This window comes from Zootoca vivipara, chromosome 8 (genome assembly GCF_965207765.1).
Source record: "Zootoca vivipara chromosome 8, rZooViv2.hap1.1, whole genome shotgun sequence".
Classification (NCBI taxonomy): Eukaryota; Metazoa; Chordata; class Lepidosauria; order Squamata; family Lacertidae; genus Zootoca; species Zootoca vivipara.
The window spans coordinates 30,824,516-30,844,059 of NC_142591.1; the positions used below are offsets into that span (position 1 = coordinate 30,824,516).

The following is a 19,544-nucleotide window of genomic DNA, read 5'->3' on the forward strand; positions in this document are numbered from 1 at the left end:
TCAAAGGGGAATATCTGTTTTTATTACATTGCACATGGGATAAGGTAAAAAAAAAAAAAAAGACGGCACATTCATTAATCGTTAGCCTAAATAGTTTGTCATTAGATTACATTTGATTAAATAGGAAGCAGCCTTTGCACCAACCAGCTTGCACTATTCGTTCATCTAGCCCAGTATTGACTGTATTCTAACAGGATCCTACTACAAGATCTTTTTAATTGGAGCTACCAGGAATCACATTTGAGACCTTTTGAGCTACAGAAGCTATTTAAATAGGTGTAGAAGCTGAGTGAATCTCAAGTAGCTAATATTTCTTGTGGGTCAGCTTCTAAATCCTCCTGAATTTACCATGCAATTGTGTGCAATTCCATGCATGAAGGTTTTCTTAATACTATCCCCCCAAAAAGTGTTACATGCTTGTTACTGGAAGTTTACCTAGGACTTGAAGTACCATGGCCTATAGTTTCAGTTGCAATCCTACGCACCTAAGAATTAAGTCCCATTGGACTTGACTAGAAGGTAGAGGCATCTTACTGGTTGGTGGATAGAATCCTAAGACTAGAGAACTTGAAATCATCTCCCATTAGCCCAACATCAGACATCAGTGATATTCAAGGTTGAACTGCTCTTACTGCCATGTAAAAGGTAAAGGTAAAGGACCCCTGACAGTTAAGTCGAGTCACAGACGACTCTGCGGTTGCGGCGTTCATCTCACTTTACAGGCCGAGGGGGCTGGCGTTTGTCCACAGATTTTCCAGGTCATGTGGCCAGCATGACTAAGCCGCTTCTGGCACAACGGAACACTGAAACTAGAGCAGCTCACAGAAACGGCCATTTATCTTCCCGCCATTTATCTACTTGCACTTTTTGGCGTGCTTTTGAACTGCTAGGTTGGCAGGAGCTGGGACAGAGCAACGGGAGCTCACCCCGTCGCAGGGATTCAAGAGGCTCAGTGGTTTAGACCACTTTAAATCATCTCCCATTAGCCCAACATCAGACATCAGGGATATTCAAGGTTGAACAACTGCTCTTGCTGCCATGTAGATGTTAGTAACTCAGCATGGGTGATTTATGTTTTGGCAGTGACAAGAGGGATAAAAATGCAATTCCACTTTTCAGACAGATGTATCTGAGTCTGGCCTAATTTGAGACGAAGCGGTCCCACTTCCAAGTACAGGTTAAAGAAGTGGTCCATTTCAAAATCAAGGTTGGAATCAATAGCGAGACTTGGGGAAGTGTGCTCTTGCCAAACTATTTCTGTGCAACGCCATGTTTTCAGGATTCATTGGGTCTTCCTTCAGTCTACTCCATTGCAGTGTATGTTGCAATAAATTCTTAAAAAACAGGCCCCTGTGTACACACAATGCATGTAAACAGTTGAAAGCAGCTAACAGTCTGAAGTTACAACATGACGTTTTTAGAAGGATTTCCATTCATTATCCTTAGCAAGAAAATTTAAACAGCAATAAGTAATCTTAGATCTCAGCTTTCGTTCCTTAAAATGTTAATGCGGTTCAATTGCGGGTTAAATAGTACATGAGTTATGCTTCTCCATTTTCAAAAAGGGCAGAATTTTACAAAAGTGAAGAGTGATTTGCTGAAAAGAGGCTCAGTGGCAATTAAAAGGTGTAGAGAAAAAGTCTGCCACTTAGCCGAGCTTCTCTGGAACTTCTCTCAGCTGCTACTACAACTTCAGTCTGCAAAGACAGAAAGTATCCATTAATACAGCAAAAATAAGTTTGTTACTTTTTTCTTTTTTTAGCAGGTCATTTTGCCAGGGCAAAACAGATTACCCCTGTGTACAACTGGGCACCATGCATAAGGAAGTCAAGTGATTATCGTATGCTGCCCACCTTGACCATAGTAGGGTGGTCTCAAGGAAGTTGTGGAACCGCCTTGGTTCTAAGCTACTTCCCTATGGTTGTGTTGCAGGAAAAAAAGCAGGCAAGGCATGGCCTCTTACCCAGCTGGCATAGGAGAAACACTCAAGTTACCACAAGTAGCCCATGATTCACCCTGCAGATGGGCTTGTGAAAACCAGCAGTGCTTGTTTGCCTACCTTTTGTCCAGATTTCACTGTGATCACAGCACTCCCAAATCTTGATTTTTCCTGCAACAATAAAACTACCGTTATGCACTGTTTGACAGTGTTAAAGCTTGTTTTCTTCACTATAGTTATTTTCATTAACAGACCAAAGATCAGCTTTAACACAACTCAATGCCCGTAAGCAGGATCACCACCACCCACTTCTCTGGCAACAGATCACCAGTGCAGTAATCCCTGCTAGTGTTTGCTACAACCAGAGAACAAGTGCAATGCTGTGAGCATGCTGGTTCAGGACACAAAGATGCTGTCAGGGGGACTCCCTACAGGGAGCCTCCCCCAGTCATCCTGACCAGCACTTCGCCCAGCGATAGCATCAGCAGCGGGTCAGGAGGGAGAGATGAGGACTGGAGCGGTATGGAGGGAGGGCTCCGAGGTGCTTCTGAGCCCTTGCACTGACTCAGACGGCCAGTAGAGGAAGGAAGGCTCAGTGACGCAGCGGAGTCACAGCAACGTCCCAGCCAACAAAGGGGAGATGGGACACAGCCCCTTCCGGCGCCCAATTTGAAGCACGCGCCCAGACGTAGGGCAAAGGGGAGGTGTTTCGGGGTCCCCAAGCTCTTACGGTATGTTGGACCAGAAACCGGAAGGCTGTATTGACGGATTCTGGAAGCGACTAGGCAGTCATGTTTTTTGATATCTCTGCACTGTAAATAGTATGCACAATAAAACTCTTAAAGACAGAGCGGACTGGAGCGTCTTTACTCGGGAGTAGCCACAACAATCCCCTGACAGATGCCTACTGAACAAACCGCTTCATGTCATTTGTGTGAATGATGAAAACCATATGCTATATACAGCAAGAGGAAAAATAACTTGCCGTAGGTCTGCAGTCCATTGGAAACTTTACAGCTAATCTTATCAAGCTCAGCCTGATCCTAACCACATTTGCTTAGCCACAGATCCTTTGAAATTCAGTGGAATATAAATGTGCTTGGGAATGGACCCTAAGTTTTCTCAAGTGAAATTTGGGGTGATGATTCAGTTTCCAAACCATTTAGCATCCTGTCCCTAATTGTGACATTGTAATCTTCTTCAGATGAAGGGTGGGTGAGGGATCCTTCCTGACCCCACTGAGTCAGAAATAGAAATTGCAAGGTCTCCTTCATGAATCCAACTGTGTTTTGAACCCACCAAGGAAGTTTGTTGTCCGCATGGTTTCAGTTTTAATGGTTAAAACTGGTTAAAATGCATTAAGGGTCCAATTGTTAGCCATTAATTCTACCCACAATTTATTTAGCCCAAGCAGCAATTTTTCCTTTCAGAGTTTGGTTGCTCACCTCAGGAGAAATGATGACATACTGTGTCTGGAACAGGAAAAAAAGAGAGACTTCTCACTTTTACCCTGGTTTTCAAAGGTAGATGAATCAATTAAATGTATCTAGTAGCATTTGCTCCACTGAGAATTATTTCAATATAGAAACACAGAAGTCAACTACTATGATGCAAATATTCATAAGCTGCTGAGCAAGAGCAACACAACAGTTTTCAAATACAAATAGGCCTTTAGGCCAGTTTGTTATTACTTTTGTTTATATACCAAAGCAAACACCACAAAGACCTATAGCATTTGCTGTGTTACCCAGTCTTCAGGACAAGGCGAAGTCCATGATTTGCAGTTGCCTGTCACATGTCCAGAGGTGGTCTGGTTTCCACTAAATATGTAAACACGTGCAGCGTCTCCTCCAAACAGCCCAGCTATGATGTCTTTTGCTCGAAGAGGTGAGGTCACAATGATCTCATCTGCAAACATTCGCAGCAGGGGGAAATAGATCACATTGTACAATGAGACAAAAACTAACTTGCACTGGATATCCCTGTGCAAAAGCTTTGGCCTTTAAAGACTTAGTTGGACACAGGCACACACAAACCTGGGAACACAATTGCCAGATATATACAAGCTTGCTTTGTGTCTTCTGCTTCCACTATGGCTCCACTGGATCCAAACCCATGTTTCTCCATGACAAACACCATGGTGAAACAAATAATGTGCCTGGTTTTAAAAAGGCATACTTAGCGCCAATGTGTTTTTGGATTTTCTCTATGTTCAGAGTTTTATAAGTGGTATGGTATCTGCCACAGACAAATACAATGAGCAATGGAAACTTGCTCCATATTGCATGTGAAGCAGGCCTTAGCCCATAGCTGCCAAGTTTTCCCTTCTCTCGCGAGGAGGCCTATTCAGCATAAGGGAAAATCCCTTTAAAAAAGGGATAAATTGGCAGCTATGCCTTAGCCTACAGACAATATTTCAGCCAACAACCCACAAACAGGTGAATATGTGTTTATTTTCCTCTCTCTTAATTCCCCCCCTTTACTGTAGGAGTGACAAATGTTTTTTGGCCCATGAGTCGTCTTCGTTTTTGGCCACTCAGCACTCCACATACATTTTGTTCACATATAGACATCACAGACACAGAACACCCACTCTCCGTCCCAGCTGATCCAAACAGATCAACTGAGGATTGAGGTTGCCACTTCGTTCACACGCATCCGATAGGATGAATACAGAGGAGGCAATTTGCATCCCCATCAGGATACTGGTCCAGGCAGAGAAATTCAAACCCCTTGGTCCATCCCAGCATCATTCCAACTCCCCACCCCACCCCGGCCATTTTGCTGCCACCACCAAATTTGTGGATTTGTGGGTAAAAAAAAAAATGCTTGGGGGACCAGGTCAGGCTCAAATGCTGTGAATTCACTACCCTTGCTAAACCTCTAATTCTTTTTAGAATTTCTGTCTCAGATCACCCACAGTGCATGGAGCATCTTTTGACCCTACAATTCTTGGTGCTGACACAGGATTGAAAGTACACTTGTATTTTGGCCTCTTTGCTTAGATTTCTCTGCTTCTTTCACTTTTTTCTAAATCAAGCTCATTTGATCATTCTAGCCTTTCCTTCTATATATATGCTTAATGTTGTTAAAATTCTTGGTTCAGAATTTATTGTTTCACACTTCCTCTTTGTCCCCTTATTTCACCCTTCCTGTTGTTTGATATATATGTATATATATCACATCTCACAATATCTAGTAATTTTAGGTGCTTCACAAATGAAATATGATACTGATTATGAGGATTCCGTTTTTACCAAGTCCATCATTGTTTAGGTCACGCAGGTGCACATCTCCTCCGAAGCGTGAAAATCTCCTGTCCCCGCTGAAAGTGCTCAGCAGAAATGGCTTGGCAGGGTCCGTCAAATCATACATCAAAGCACTTCCTGCTTGGTGCAGCACTGAGCTTATAAATGCAATCCTAGATGTGCTGTCTGAAAGAAGCCAAGCAAGATGACGGGGGTCACATTGCTGTTCCTGGGAGATGGCAACAATAATTGGCATTAACAGATGGGCACTGTCTACGGCAGGTTATAACCAGAATTAACAGCAAGGAAACTTTGGCTCTGCCATCTCCATTTTGTGAAATTACACATTAACTTCGCTATAACAACAAAGGGTCCACTCTCAAAATCATAACGTCAGCAACATTCTCAGTGCAATGTAGATTATATTTCTTCATCTGGAGGCAGCAGTGGAACTATAGCTCAGTGAGAAAGTGAATGTTCTGTATGCCTAAGGTCACCCACATTAAAGGAGTTCAGGAAGCAGGGCTGAACAAGACTCAGGAGAGTTTTAAAACTAAGTCATAGACAAGGTGAATCAATGGTCTGACTCGCTGCAGGGCAGTTTGTTGCATACTAAACCCAACCCAATATAGTCTTCACTTTCACATGACATTGGGCATATGTGGCCCTCCCATAGCAAGAGGGGATTCCCGTACACCAGGCATAGGCAAACTCCGGCCCTCCAGATGTTTGGGACTACAATTCCCATCATCCCTAGCTAATAGGACCAGTGGTCAGGGATGGTGGGAATTGTAGTCTCAAACATCTGGAGGGCCAGAATTTGCCTTTGCGTGCCGTACACATTGTGAGGACAGTTGACTGGATCACCCTTTATGTTAAGTGTGCGACACCACAGAATCCTATTCATCATCTGCTATAGTGTAATTATCTGAAAGCAAATGTGTATAGAAAATTGACTTTCCCTCATACAGGATTTTGTTGACCCAAAAAGACAGACAGACAGACAGACAGACAGACAGACAGACAGACAGACAGACATGAATAACAGGTGTGGGAAACCTCAAGTTGCAGCTGCTGCAAGAACCCTTGGTTTTTCCTTTACAGGTAGAAATCTGGGTGCTTTTTGAATTTGGCACTTTTTTCTGTCAGCCTGCATGACAACCAAATGCTGCCTTTGAAGCAGTCAAGTGAAGGCTGCAAAGGAAGATTCTTCCTCTGCAGCCCCAGCTTGAAGTCAACATAAGTTCTGTGCAACACTCTACATTCTGAAACAGCTGGTGTGAGCAGCAGAATTGCAGACTCAGCTGTTTGTTAAAGCAAGATGTTCCTTGGTTTGGGGTTGGATGGTACATGTATGCTGTGTTTCAGAACTGCCAGCATCCAGTCCTTAAAGCCTTGAAAATAGGAGAGCAACCAGGATTTCCCCCCTGTCAAGAGCAGGATTCTCTTGGAGTAATATTTCAGCAGCAGACTGGCCCAGAAATGGCAGTGGGTAGAATCAGAGGTCTCTTTCTCTCCTAGCCCTCTTTCCCCTGCTGGTTAAATCTTCCCTCCTCTGCAATTCCCATGATGATTGACTCCAAGCTCCTATTTAACCTTTAAACAATTGTCTTGTTGATGTATTGCAGAAGTAAAACCACTGCAAAGAAAAACCTGACGCAAGGACAGTATTGCATACCTTGTGATGGTGCACCAACTACCAACACTTGCCTGGAGATTCCTCCTACAGAAAGGAAGCCGGTGGCCAAGGATGAACCAAGTCTCCCCATTTCCTGTATGTCAAATAAGAATAAGAACAATAAGTTGGCATCATGGCTGGAGTCTTCCTTGTATGTTTTTATATTTGTCATTTCAAGGGGTACCAAAAAGACCTACCCTATCTCCAGTTAAGGTAAACCAACTCCGCGTGCTTGGTGGGATATAGCCGTATACCTTCCCAACTGTCAGCTTGGTATCTCGTAAGACATAACAGCTTAGACTACTGCACACGATGGTCAAAATATGAGGAACATATAAAAAAGAAGAAGAAATTGCAAGAGAGAGCACCCACCACGGCAAAATATTCTTGGTTCAGAATCTATTTGGAACGTGGCGTCTTAATTTAAATAACAAGTTTTAATTGCAAGAGTTTCTGCAGGATTGCATTCCGCTTAAATACTGTAGCAAATACTGTAGCGGATTCTCCTGGACTCCAAATTATCTATTCTATAGAGATTTAAGTGGCGTTGGTGGCTGGTTTACGGTCTGCCACTGTAGCTAAAGAAGGGGTGTTGCTTGAGTTACATATGCCTTAGTTCTAACCAGATAAGATCGCAGTGATTTGCTCTGCATAGAGCTGCCTTTAAAAACCACTTTGGAAACACCCAATTAGCAGACATTGCAGCTGCTAGAAGGCTTATGAAGGCCAGGCATTCATAGCATAGGACAGCTGTACCAGATGCATTAGCTGTCTATTTGTTTCTGGACCCAGTTTAGAATGCTGATTCTAATGCATAAATTGGAAGGAATGCCTGCACTTATATGACCTTGACCAGGCCTTAAGATTGTCCTCTTTCCAAGATTTATCAGACTGGTGAGCATAAGATCAGGGCCTCTCCAGTAGTGGCCCCATATTTTTTGGAATTCTCTCCCCAAAGCAGTAGTACATATGACCCAACTTTGTTAGTCTTTAAATGGACCAAAAACAAATATTTATTTCTGTGTTTTATTAAATGACACACTTTTCCAAAGAGATACTAGAGTTTCTTTATAGGAAGATTGTCCCAAACCAGCAGAATACACTGTATCCAGTCCCCAATTCTCTCTCTTCTCCCACCCCCCAAATATCCAGCTTGCAAACAAATCGTAACATGCCAACAAATGGAGGGCCAGGCAGACTGGGGGCATAGCTGCCAAGTTATCCCTTTTTTACAGGGATTTTCCCTTATGCTAAATAGGCTTCCTCGCGAGAAAAGTGAAAACTTGGCAGCTATGACTGGGGGAAAGCTATGGCAGACCAGACATAGCATGCAGGCTTTATATTGATTAATGCTGCTTTACATATACAGTGGTACCTCTACTTATGAATGTTTCTACTTACAAACAGAGCTCCGTCCGCCATCTTGGATGCGGTTTAGATAGGATTTTTTCTACTTACAAATTTTTAGATAGGGTTGCTTCGACTTACGAATTTTTTCGACTTAAGACTTGTGCGTTCGGAACGCATTCAATTCGTAAGTAGAGGTACCACTGTATAGGTAGGTAGGTATAAATTATTATTATTATTATTATTATTATTATTATTATTATTATTATTATTATTATTATCATAGTAAACTAACTGAAATCAATGGACCATAGTTAGTCATTTCTATTAACTTAAATGGATTTATTTTGAGTATGATTCTAACTTGGGATATATTGTTGTAAACTGCTCTGTGAAACCTGTGTTTGAAAAGTGGTCTATAACTCATCATCAGGGAGCATTAGGAAAAGAGAGAGATTTGGCTTGTTCGAAACGGCCTCTGATAAGCAGAACAAGTATTAAAACAGTACACATTTAGAAATAATACTAACCTACTGCATAGGGCTAGTTTACATTAAAAAGTGCACAATGTTAGGCAGGGTATGATCACATACAAACTTTTAAAATTAAGTGCAATATACCTTCTACAGCTTTTCCAAGAAGGACTGCCGATAAGCAGCAAGGTTGTATTTTGAAGTTGGACGCTGCTGAGTGACGATCCAAACCATGCATAATCCTTTTCTCCTTTTACTATCCAGTCCGCATCTGATAGGAACAGCTGGTCTGATAGACCAAACAAGAAACAGAGGATAACAGAGAGGATATATTTCTGGTACATATCACATACTTTATGAAAGGATCAAGGCCTTCTAGTTTGTTCAGTTATACTGCACTACCTGGATCATAATTCTTGCTATTTTTTAAAGACATGAAAACTAATGTTGAAACTTCTGTCAGATCAAATTGCCTCTGCAATGATGCCAACAGGGCAGGGTCAGTTCAGTTCATCAAGTGATGCAGCAGTCCTATACATGCTTACCAGGGGGTAAATATTCAATGTTTACCACATACATGCTTATCAGGGGGTAAATATTCAATCCAGATGTTTTGGACTACAATTCCCATCTTCCCCGACCACTGGTCCTGTTAGCTAAGGATCATGGGAGTTGTAGGCCAAAACATCTGGAGGGCCGCAGTTTGAGGATGCCTGCTCTAGTCTGTTTTGACTCAGAAGATTATGGAACAGTATACAAAGCCTTCTGCATGAATTCATACTGGATCTTACGGTAGGCTGAGGGCCCTTTAGCATTAAAAGCATTGTCCGGTGTTTATTACTAGTAATATAACTTGGAGAAGGATTTAAATTATTACAGTACTGTGGTTTTGTCTTACGGTGGATCTGAAAGGGAGCTAATAGAAGACGCAAGAAAAAGTAGTATATGAAATAGCAGAAATAAATAATCCAGCAAAAAAAAAGTCACCTTGGCTGCTTCTATTGAGAAAGGAATAAAACGAAGCCACAAATCCTCTTTGTTTCCCACCACCAGCTGCATAAGGAGAACCAACTACAAGATCATTGTTTCCATCGCCATCAAGGTCGGCTGCCAGCAGTGACCAGCCAAGGTTACAGTATATTTCCTGCGAAAGGAAACTGAGGTTTCAGTAGGCCTAGTACAGTCTGTCGGGTCTAATAGTTGCTTGTCCAAATCAAATCAGTTTTCGGAGTCTCCCTGAGCTTGTGCTGCAGTGGCTATAAACTGAGAGGAGGAAGACTGGAGACAGGAGGGCAAGGAACCGGCAGGTTTCTCTAAACCTGAGAGAGAACTAACAGTAAAACATCACTTAGCAGAACCGGGGCTGAGCAAGAAGACCTGGGTAGAGAGTAGTTTCCTTCCTTCCTTCCTTCCTTCCTTCCTTCCTTCCTTCCTTCCTTCCTTCCTTCCTTCCTTTCAATATTGAAAGTCTGCACTATAGACCCTATTGCCTGGAGTATAAAATGGGCGAATTGAGTTGTGTTTCATCAAAGCAATCTTGGTGAAAATTGGAGACGAAAGGAAGACATCTTGTTTAGCTCCTGAATCAATAATGACATTTCTGTAAAGCAGCCCTACTACAAATCCTCTCACACCACCCAGTCCATTTTGTAAGTAGCACAAGATGACGCAAGGAAATGAGACGGGCCACAAGGACAGTGTTTTCGCAACATCCTTTAGGATGGCTGAATGGAAAAAAGCTATACATAAGCCATGTTCAGATGGCAATATCTTGGCTTAAGTGTTATCGCTGCAACAAACCCTTTGATTCTCCTTCCACATAAGCAAATGAGGAAGTCTTCTGTTAACTACAGTTTCCTGTTTCATCTTAAGCAGGTAAATATGACTAACCGCTTCAGAACAAGCCAGGATATTAAGCCATAGTTCGAAGTTGGCAATATATGGTGGCTTGTTCTGAAGCCATGAACAATAATTTGGATGGATCAGTAAACTGTAATTAACTGAGGAATTCCTTGTTTGTTTGATCATACACCTGCAACAAATTTCATTCATGCAAGGTTCATTCGTATCATGGTTTATTAAGCCCTAGTACACACAGAGGAAATATATCACCCTTTTTCTTCAATCTTACATCATTGTACTTAACAGTGTTTCATAAAAGTACAGGAACAGTTATTGGCACACATTGGTACACACAATGACATTGATTTAACATACTGTGTGCCAATGAAGCAATAATAAATCTGTTATGATAATGGAATACACATGTATGCTTATTCTGGATAGATATAGAGAAACCCTAGATTTTATTTCTTATATGTTTGTATTGCATTTCATCAGCAAACTTACTTGACAAGCTATGGTGACATTTGGTAGGTTGCAGAAACCTTGTCCTCTAGTGCCAAAAAATACATATACAGAGCCCTGGATAAACAGGAAAAAAATTTTTAATAGGGTATGAATCAAATCCAGAATTTTTATTTAATTTTTTAAAAAATTCAATTTCGCCTCATCCTTTCATCTTCGCATTAACCTGTGTGTCCAAGTGTACAACTGCAATCTAGACTAGTCTAATCATTCAGTTTGAGATTCACAGATATTGGTGTTCACAAAACAGGTTGGTCCTCAGATTGTCAGTCAGATGATGCATCTGCTATTCTGTCTGCTTTATTTCACTTGGGCTATGCTAACGTCCCCTCTTATGAATTGCCCATATTTACTAACCTGCACTAACATTTTACACTGTAAAAAGGCCACACACTGAGATTCTTACCCTATAACTGAGTTCCTGTGATCCTACGGACGGGGCTCCCACTGCTAGATCCAACACACCATCCTCGTTGAAATCTAGAACTGCTACAGCAGAACCAAACCTTGCTGAAGGCTTAAAAAGAAATAATCCTACATCATTATGGCAGTCCAACACCCATTTCAAAAGCATTATCTTTTTAAGGGATACAAGCTCATATAATGTTCAGCACAATTGCTTAACATTTTTAGATTTTTTTGTTCATTATATAGCTTTTTATTTTTTTAATTGTGACAGCAGACTGTACTTTAAATACGTACTTTAAACCCAGCTCCTGGTCCAACACTCCATTCCACCATGCAAATATAGTACTCAGGTAGAATGGCCGAACCCTACTACTGTACTTTCATTTAGCTCATAGAGATCCCCAGTAAAGAGTCCTTATTAGTTTTAAGCAGCAATGAATAGAACATGCTCTTTATTCACAACAGACTTTCATCTTTAAGCAATTATTTTAGAAATGAAGGTAATGGCATTGCTAGGAGAAAAGAAGATGGCGCCAGTCTTTCAGATGACCAGAAACACAAGCAAAATGTTTTCAATGACCAATGTGTGACTTGTTTTCCTACCTTATTCCCCTCCAGAATGCAATCTGCTTCCTGGTCTAGGTCCATGTTTGCATGAGGCAAACCTGATTCATTACCATAAACAATATATACACGGCCTATCTGAATGTGTCCCAGCCAGCTGTATCCGGGCGCTCCTGCTACCAGGTCATCGTAGCCGTCCTGGTTTAGGTCAGCAGAAATCAACGCCCTGCATATTGAGTGAAATAATTCCAATTACTATTTTGGTTTACATTTGTTTAAAACTTCCACATTTCCATTTGCAGATTTTCAATTGTCTGGAAGGACAGATCGTGAAGCTGAGGCTCCAATACTTTGGCCACCTCATGAGAAGAGGAAAAGACCCTGATGTTGGGAAAGATTGAGGGCACCAGGAGAAGGAGACAGAGGACGAGATGGTTGGACAGTGTTCTCAAAGCTACGAACATGAGTTTGACCAAACTGCGGGAGGCAGTGGAAGACAGGAGTGCCTGGCGTGCTCTGGTCCATGGGGTCACGAAGAGTCGGACACGACTAAACGACTAAACAACAACAACATATAAAAGAGCAATGGCTGTGGTGGCCCTGAAGAAAGGTGAGATCCAAAACAAAATCTGATTTAATTTTAATATTATCCCAATCATGTATTGACAGGATTACATGCCTTTAAATTGCAAATAAAATGGCTTGGGTTTTTCCTCCCAAAGAAGATAATTTCCCTGCAAATGGTAGTTATTACATGCAGGTAGGGTAAGCATCCAGGCAATAGTATTGAGTCCATACAAGCTGATCTACTACCAGACAAAAACAGAATGGAGAAATCAGAACTCACCACCCAAGTCTAGCATATGGCGTTTTCAGAAAATATGAAGCACTGGGTTTGGTTACATGGTTAGGTGACCCTTGTGGTGTGACTGACAAGACTCTCCTCAAATCTTTTGCAGTGGCACTATTGCTCAACTGAAGATAATTCTGGGGAAAATATGCATAAAGGAATATTCAAGCACATTCATAATTATATTTTGGTTGTTGACCCAGCAAGGACCCAATTTATATTTAGTGCAATATACCAGAATCACTGCAATGAACGGGTACACTTGCAAACAGTTAGTGCTGTGCTGAGAATTTATCCTACTTTTTTGTTTTGTTTTTGCTTCATCATTGTCTGTGTCAATGAATGAAAAAGAAATTGCATCCAAAAGTTATCAAAAAGGAGAGAACATTTTGGTGAAATTGTCACAGGCGGGGTGCAGGGTTTTTGTTTTTGTTTTGTCACGCTTACCTCACCTTTGAAGTGAGTGGCCTAGGACATTTGTAATCATTCTGAGAATGAGGCAGATAAATGGAAGCCTCTTTCTCAGAGGAAGAAAACTTTTTTAAAAAATGGAGTCTAGATTTTGACACATCACTACACAGCTACTGCCAATTTCATTAGAAAGCTGTTTTTTATTTTATGTGGCGCTGTGGGTTAAACCACTCCTGTGAGCTCCCGTTGCTTGGTCCCTGCTCCTGCCCACCTAGCAGTTCGAAAGCACGTCAAAGTGCAAGTAGATAAATAAGTACCGCTACAGCTGAAAGGTAAACGGCATTCCGTGTGCTGCTCTGGTTCTCCAGAAGCGGCTTTGTCATGCTGGCAACATGACCTGGAAGCTGCAAGCCAGCTTCCTTGGCCAATAAAGCGAGATGAGTGCTGCAACCCCAGAGTCGGTCACGACCGAACCTAATGGTCAGGGGTCCCTTTACCTTTACCTTTTACTACTACTACAACACACGCACACACTGCTTTTTTCTAAAAATGTTTAGGGGTACTCTCATTTTCTTACTCATATTGAAATACTGCCCCTCAATGAGTCCACACTTAGATTCACAAAATGTTTAGAGGTATGCGTCCCCCCAGAAAAAAAGCACTGTACATATGTACTATGTTATCAGACCCTCCTCTAGCTGTATCTCATGACCTCATGAAAGAAAGGAGATCTTCTGTTGTCCAGTAGGTTAATTAAACTCCAGCACAGTACTGCTAAAATATTGAGCCATTGTTACAATCTCTTGGCTGAGGCCAGCTTACATATTCTACTATACCAGGCATCCCCAAACTTCGGCCCTCCAGATGTTTTGGGCTACAATTCCCATCATTCCTGACCACTGGTCCTGTTAGCTAGAGATCATGGGAGTTGTAGGCCAAAACATCTGGAGGGCCACAGTTTGGGGGTGCCTGTACTATACATTTTGACTTGAAGGTTTACTTGGAATCACATGACAGGCACCTACAGAGTTTCCCATAAGCTACAGTGAACAGAAATATCTCACATATAGTAGCTTCACACTGAGTGCTTTCCATGAAATGCACAGAACAAAAAACTACTTTGTATTACCTGAACATAATATATAGGGGGGGGGTTGGGGGGGTGGCAAAGAACATGTAGAAGGCAACTTGCCAACAAACAAGGCACTGGATGTCCAATGTATCTCCATATATATTTCTATCCCTTACCATTAGTATCTAAATGCCAGAAAGACTTACTGCTGTCCAAGGTGGCACATCAAAATAAACTCCTCGCTCTGTGTAGCTGATATTTTTTTCAACTGATTTGGCCATTGAAGAAGTCGTTTGTCTGTAGTGCTCAGTTTTGGACTGTTTGATTCTACTGAAATAAGGCAATAACAATTAGACATTTGCTTAATTGAACATAAAAATGTAATAAATGTCACTGATAGCCCTTTACAAGAGATTACAATGTAATAAGTGTTTTAGTTAAGTACAAAACTGGAAAAGTCCAATGTACACAAAATGTACACAAAGGTTTATTATGGACATTTTTTGACAATACTCAATAGTTCTGTGCTTTAAGTATTTTTATAATTTTATTAAACATTTTAATGATCCAATTTAGTATTTCACTCAAAACTTAGCCCATTGTGGCCTCTGGTGTTTTTATGGTTGTAATTTTGGCAACACAAACTCTCCGTTTTGTGCTGCCAAGTATATGCCACCACTTTACTAAAAAAAAGCTAACAAACCATTTCCATTTGTTCCATATGAACAATCTTCTACAAGGCCAGTGGTAAACTTCTGTTTCAAATTAAGTTGTTCTGCCAATATTTTCAGGACAGCCAGCCAAATGGGTAGACGTTACCAACCATCGATGCTATAACAGTGGAATTCCTGCATCAGTAGTCAGTTGAACCAGCTACCTTTGGAGGTTTCTTCCAACTATATGATTCTATAGTATTCGTCAAAGGGAAATCAAAAATGAAAAGCTTCAAGTATTTGAAAGTTTGGTGATGCTGGCTGAGAATGTATCAGTGAGCAAGGTCCAAAGTTCTACAGTATGGCTTCCACTAATGAACTGGGACTGTTTCATCTTGCCTTTCCCACTTCCTCTCCTACACCCCCCAAATCTGCTCTGGAGGTTTCTCTGGAGATCTGCTATAGGAAATGCAAGAATATGGGGTTTTTTTTCTTATCTAGATGGTGGGCCAATTGCAACAGAAAGAGACATAGGATGTAGATGGCCTGAACTTTGTTTAATGGAATGAACGTGAAAAATACAAATATTGTATTAAGTCTTTACTTACATGACAGCATTTGTTTGTTCATCTTTACAGCGTATATACAAAGGATTCTCAGGAATAAAGCAGCCACTAAAGAAGAAATTTTCAAATAATTATACTAAATGCATAATTTTAAATACTGACTACTACTTCATAAGCATCCAGGGCGCACAGGGCAATTCTACACCTCCCTGCTGCTCTTAGATACCAATCCTGCTACAACATACAATGTTGCTATGGTAGATTCTGTACAGCAGCGCTCAAAATTTGTCGGAAGATGACCTGTGCCACAAACTAGATTTAATGAACATATCAATGTGCTCTGTAAATTAATTGTTAAAGTTTTTTATATATCAACCTTTCCAAAACACTTTTCAGATTTTAAATGACTGTATCCTACCCTTTTATGCTGGTCTATGACCAGGTGGCGCTGTGGTTAAACCACTGAGCCTAGGGCTTGCTGATCAGAAGGTCGGCGGTTCGAATCCCTGTGACGGGGTGAGCTCCCGTTGCTTGGTCCCAGCTCCTGCCAACCTAGCAGTTCGAAAGCACGTCAAAATGCAAGTAGATAAATAGGAACCGCTACAGCGGGAAGGTAAACGGCGTTTCCATGTGCTGCTCTGGTTTGCCAGAAGCGGCTTTGTCATGCTGGCCACATGACCTGGAAGCTATACGCCGGCTCCCTCAGCCAATAATGCGAGATGAGCGCGCAACCCCAGAGTCGGTCACGACTGGACCTAATGGTCAGGGGTCCCTTTACCTTTACCTTTATGACTGTAATAAAGATTTGTATTGTATTGTGTTGACTAAATTACACTACTATTCTCTCTCAGAATTAACCAGATGTCCTTAAACCCGTTTTCTATAATTGCAAACACAACCTGCACTTCAAACGAAATGTTAGATGCTAATGGATGGCTATTACATGTGAATTATTATAGCGTCCACAGCAAAATTCACAACTTATCTGAACCACAGTTCTTAGATGGAAATATGTGCATAATTTTATTATTGGTTTAGAGTAGTACACCCTGGTCTAGAGAGGTTAAACCACCACCTCACCTTGTTCCATTCTCTAACATTTGACTTGTTAGCTGGAAAATATTATTTGACGAGAATGCCATATCATCCACACCACCGAGAAAATATTCGTGGAATTTGTTCACCAAAAATGAGGACTTCCTGGCATAGATGGGGTAAAGCTATGAAAATGGAAATGCTAATTAGTTAGATAGGTTGGGATTTCAAGAGTAGCATTCAACAAAGCTTCTTTCAACAAAAAATACATTACCTTGGCGACAGTGATCATTTCACCAAACCTGCAGAAGAAAGTGTTCACTATTTACCATCTGTTCAGAACTTTTCAGTGCACAAAACACTTTTTATATACATCTACATGCTTCCTTTGCCGTTGTTTTTTATATTGCTTTGAGAACCTCTATATAAAGATAGCTGGCAGTTTAAATAGAGACATAACACATACGGTTCTTAGCTGATTATTAAAATTACAGTTTAATAGTTCCACTGTTTGTTGGAGGGGGGAATAATTAAAGCAATCTGTATAAAAGTATTTAGCTGCAACAAAGTATGGTTTATCATTGCAGTAGCAAGTCAAGGCAAGTCGCAGGCTTGCATACTTTCCTCTCACCCCCTAAGGGGGTCATAAGCTAATTTCCATTTTTGATTAACTGCAGTTTAGCATTACGTCCAAGCCCTAAACTGTGGTTAAGCTTAACTACCTAAGGTTCGAAGCTGGCTTGTTTCAGTAAACAATGTTTAAAGAATAACCTGTTTGCCTGGGTTCTGACATAACAAAACACTTCAGTTAATCAGAATGGAAAATGGAAACTTCTGGTTTTCTCTTCATGGCTAGATTGTGGGAGGAAAGGTTCCCTGTCGCTCATTTCCATAATGTTAAATCATAGTTTATGATTACGCCAAAACACAGACTTTGTGAGCCACTACAATGTGGAAGCAGTATTCAACCATGAAGGAAGATAACAAGGGTATCTGTCAGGTAAAGTCATTTATTTCAGTAGAATTCATTAATAAATTTGTTATTCCAGATTTGTTATTCAGCTGAAATAATGAACTGACCAAAACTATATTTATTAAACATACAGCCTGATATGAGTCTGCAGTGCAAGGAATTAAATGTTTAGAATAGGGGCAAGAATTGCTGGCCCATAAGCAAAAGTTGAAATACGTCCACATCCCTCTGGCATCTCCTTAACTCCACACTACAATTTCTTTTAAAATGTATATATTGAGACATCTCCTCCTTAATATTTATCTGTTTCCCATTTCAATGTCAGTCCCTTCCAATCTTTCCTTTAGCACCAAAGTGCAATTTAAAAAAAACAACAACAACAAAACAAACCAACTGTCCTTCTATCGACTCCGGCCCGTCCACTTATGGGAAATCGCTTCCACAAAAAATAAAACACACATCACAACTTTAAACTTTCTTCTTTCGCGCCTTTTCTTCTCCATTTCTCATCATTTAACAGCACTTGCTCCATCCTTCTTTTGCATGTCTAACCCACCATCAACAAATTTCCTCTGTTTGGGCCCAATGTCCTCCACACTGAGTTGTGCTATCCCAAAATTATTGATTTTCTCATTCAATTACTATACTGAGAGGATTTTCATTTTTTAAAAAATCAAACATATAAGCAAATTATAAAACGTGCTCTGCTGTAGGAATAAAAACGGAAACATTTAGCTTGACTTACAGTTCAAGAAACTGCAGGTACGTGCAGTCAACAATCGTGTCTTCAGTTATTACTTTCAGTCCATAAAGTTCCTGGTAGATTGACAGTAAATCTTTGACTGGCACATACCTAAATATATTGAACAGCAGAGTTTCTTGTGTAAACCAACAAAGTTCAATGGCATAAAGCAAGTCCTCAACTAAAATTGTGGACCCATCCGCAGTGCCCCCCTCCCCAGTGGGTGAAGCCACAGGCAACAACAGGTGTGAACAAACTAGACAAGATCATTTCAACCCCAGAGCCCCTGATGCAAGTAAATGACCTCTGGACAGTTAAGTCCAGTCAAAGACAACTATGGGGGGTGGCGCTCATCTGGCTTTCAGGTTGAGGGAGCGGCGTTTGTCCACAGACAGCTTTTCCAGGTCATGTGGCCAGCATGACTAAACTGCTTCTGGCGCAACGGGACACCGTGACGGAAGCCAGAGTGCACAGAAACACTGTTTACCTTCCCACCACAGCAATACCTATTTATCTACTTGCACTTGTGTGCTTTCGAAATGTTAGGTTGGCAGAAGCTGGAACAGAGCAGCTGGAACAGAGCACCCCATCACATGGATTCAAATTGCCGACCTTCCAATTGGTAAGCCCAAGAGGCTTGGTCAGTGGTTTAGACCACAGTGCCACCCGCTCCCTGATGCAAGGGTATCGTTATAACATTGGTTGTAATGGTTATGATGTTATGATGTTTAACATTGGTTATAATATTGTAACACTGGTTCCTCAACACCACATTGGTGGTGATGGTTAAACCAAGGATCTTTCTCCACTATCTTTGCTTCTGAACCTTCTGCTCCCTGCTCCCTGCTCTCTCTCTCTCTCTCTCTCTCTCTCTCTCTCTCTCTCTCTCTCTCTCTCTGTGTGTGTGTGTGTGTGTGTGTTGAAAATAGCACACTTACCAGCTTGGTTCCAAATAACTAAAATCAAGCTCAAACAGGCTCAGCACGTCTCCTCCTAAAATTAGAGGGCAAAAAGAGAGCAAGACATCAACTTACTGCAGCAAAAACCATACAAAGAATTTTGCCTGCCTTTTAGATTATTGGAGCGTTTGCATTTGAACAAAATCTGGAACACCTGCCCAACTAGTTTCTTTCTGCATAGCTTGCTCAGTTCCATAGGGCATTTCTTCCTGTCTGCCACATACTTTTGGATTTGTCCTCTCCCTTAAGCTCAGAACCT

General features: G+C 41.2%; 1 protein-coding gene across 5 annotated transcripts in view; it reads right to left on the reverse strand.

The window, feature by feature from the left end:
* The window catches only part of GPLD1 (glycosylphosphatidylinositol specific phospholipase D1), a 27,961-nt gene continuing 8,417 nt past the window's right edge, over positions 1–19,544 (reverse strand). For 2 of the 5 annotated variants that reach the window (XM_088676235.1, XM_088676234.1), the window contains exons 8-23: positions 19,265–19,319; positions 18,330–18,437; positions 16,886–16,913; positions 16,657–16,796; positions 15,619–15,684; positions 14,564–14,687; positions 12,872–13,011; positions 12,064–12,250; positions 11,459–11,569; positions 11,035–11,109; positions 9,673–9,829; positions 8,833–8,974; positions 7,063–7,168; positions 6,866–6,959; positions 5,197–5,373; positions 3,587–3,847 (exon numbers count right to left, since the gene is read on the reverse strand). In XM_088676235.1, the coding sequence (XP_088532361.1) occupies positions 3,666–3,847; positions 5,197–5,373; positions 6,866–6,959; positions 7,063–7,168; positions 8,833–8,974; positions 9,673–9,829; positions 11,035–11,109; positions 11,459–11,569; positions 12,064–12,250; positions 12,872–13,011; positions 14,564–14,687; positions 15,619–15,684; positions 16,657–16,796; positions 16,886–16,913; positions 18,330–18,437; positions 19,265–19,319 (1,892 nt within the window). In that variant the 3' untranslated portion in view covers positions 3,587–3,665. Of the gene's footprint in view, positions 1,698–2,059; positions 2,111–3,384; positions 3,412–3,583; positions 3,848–5,196; positions 5,374–6,865; positions 6,960–7,062; positions 7,169–8,832; positions 8,975–9,672; positions 9,830–11,034; positions 11,110–11,458; positions 11,570–12,063; positions 12,251–12,871; positions 13,012–14,563; positions 14,688–15,618; positions 15,685–16,656; positions 16,797–16,885; positions 16,914–18,329; positions 18,438–19,264; positions 19,320–19,544 lie in introns of those variants that run through there. The other 3 variants (XM_035126410.3, XM_035126411.3, XM_088676236.1) reach the window with 3 other exon arrangements.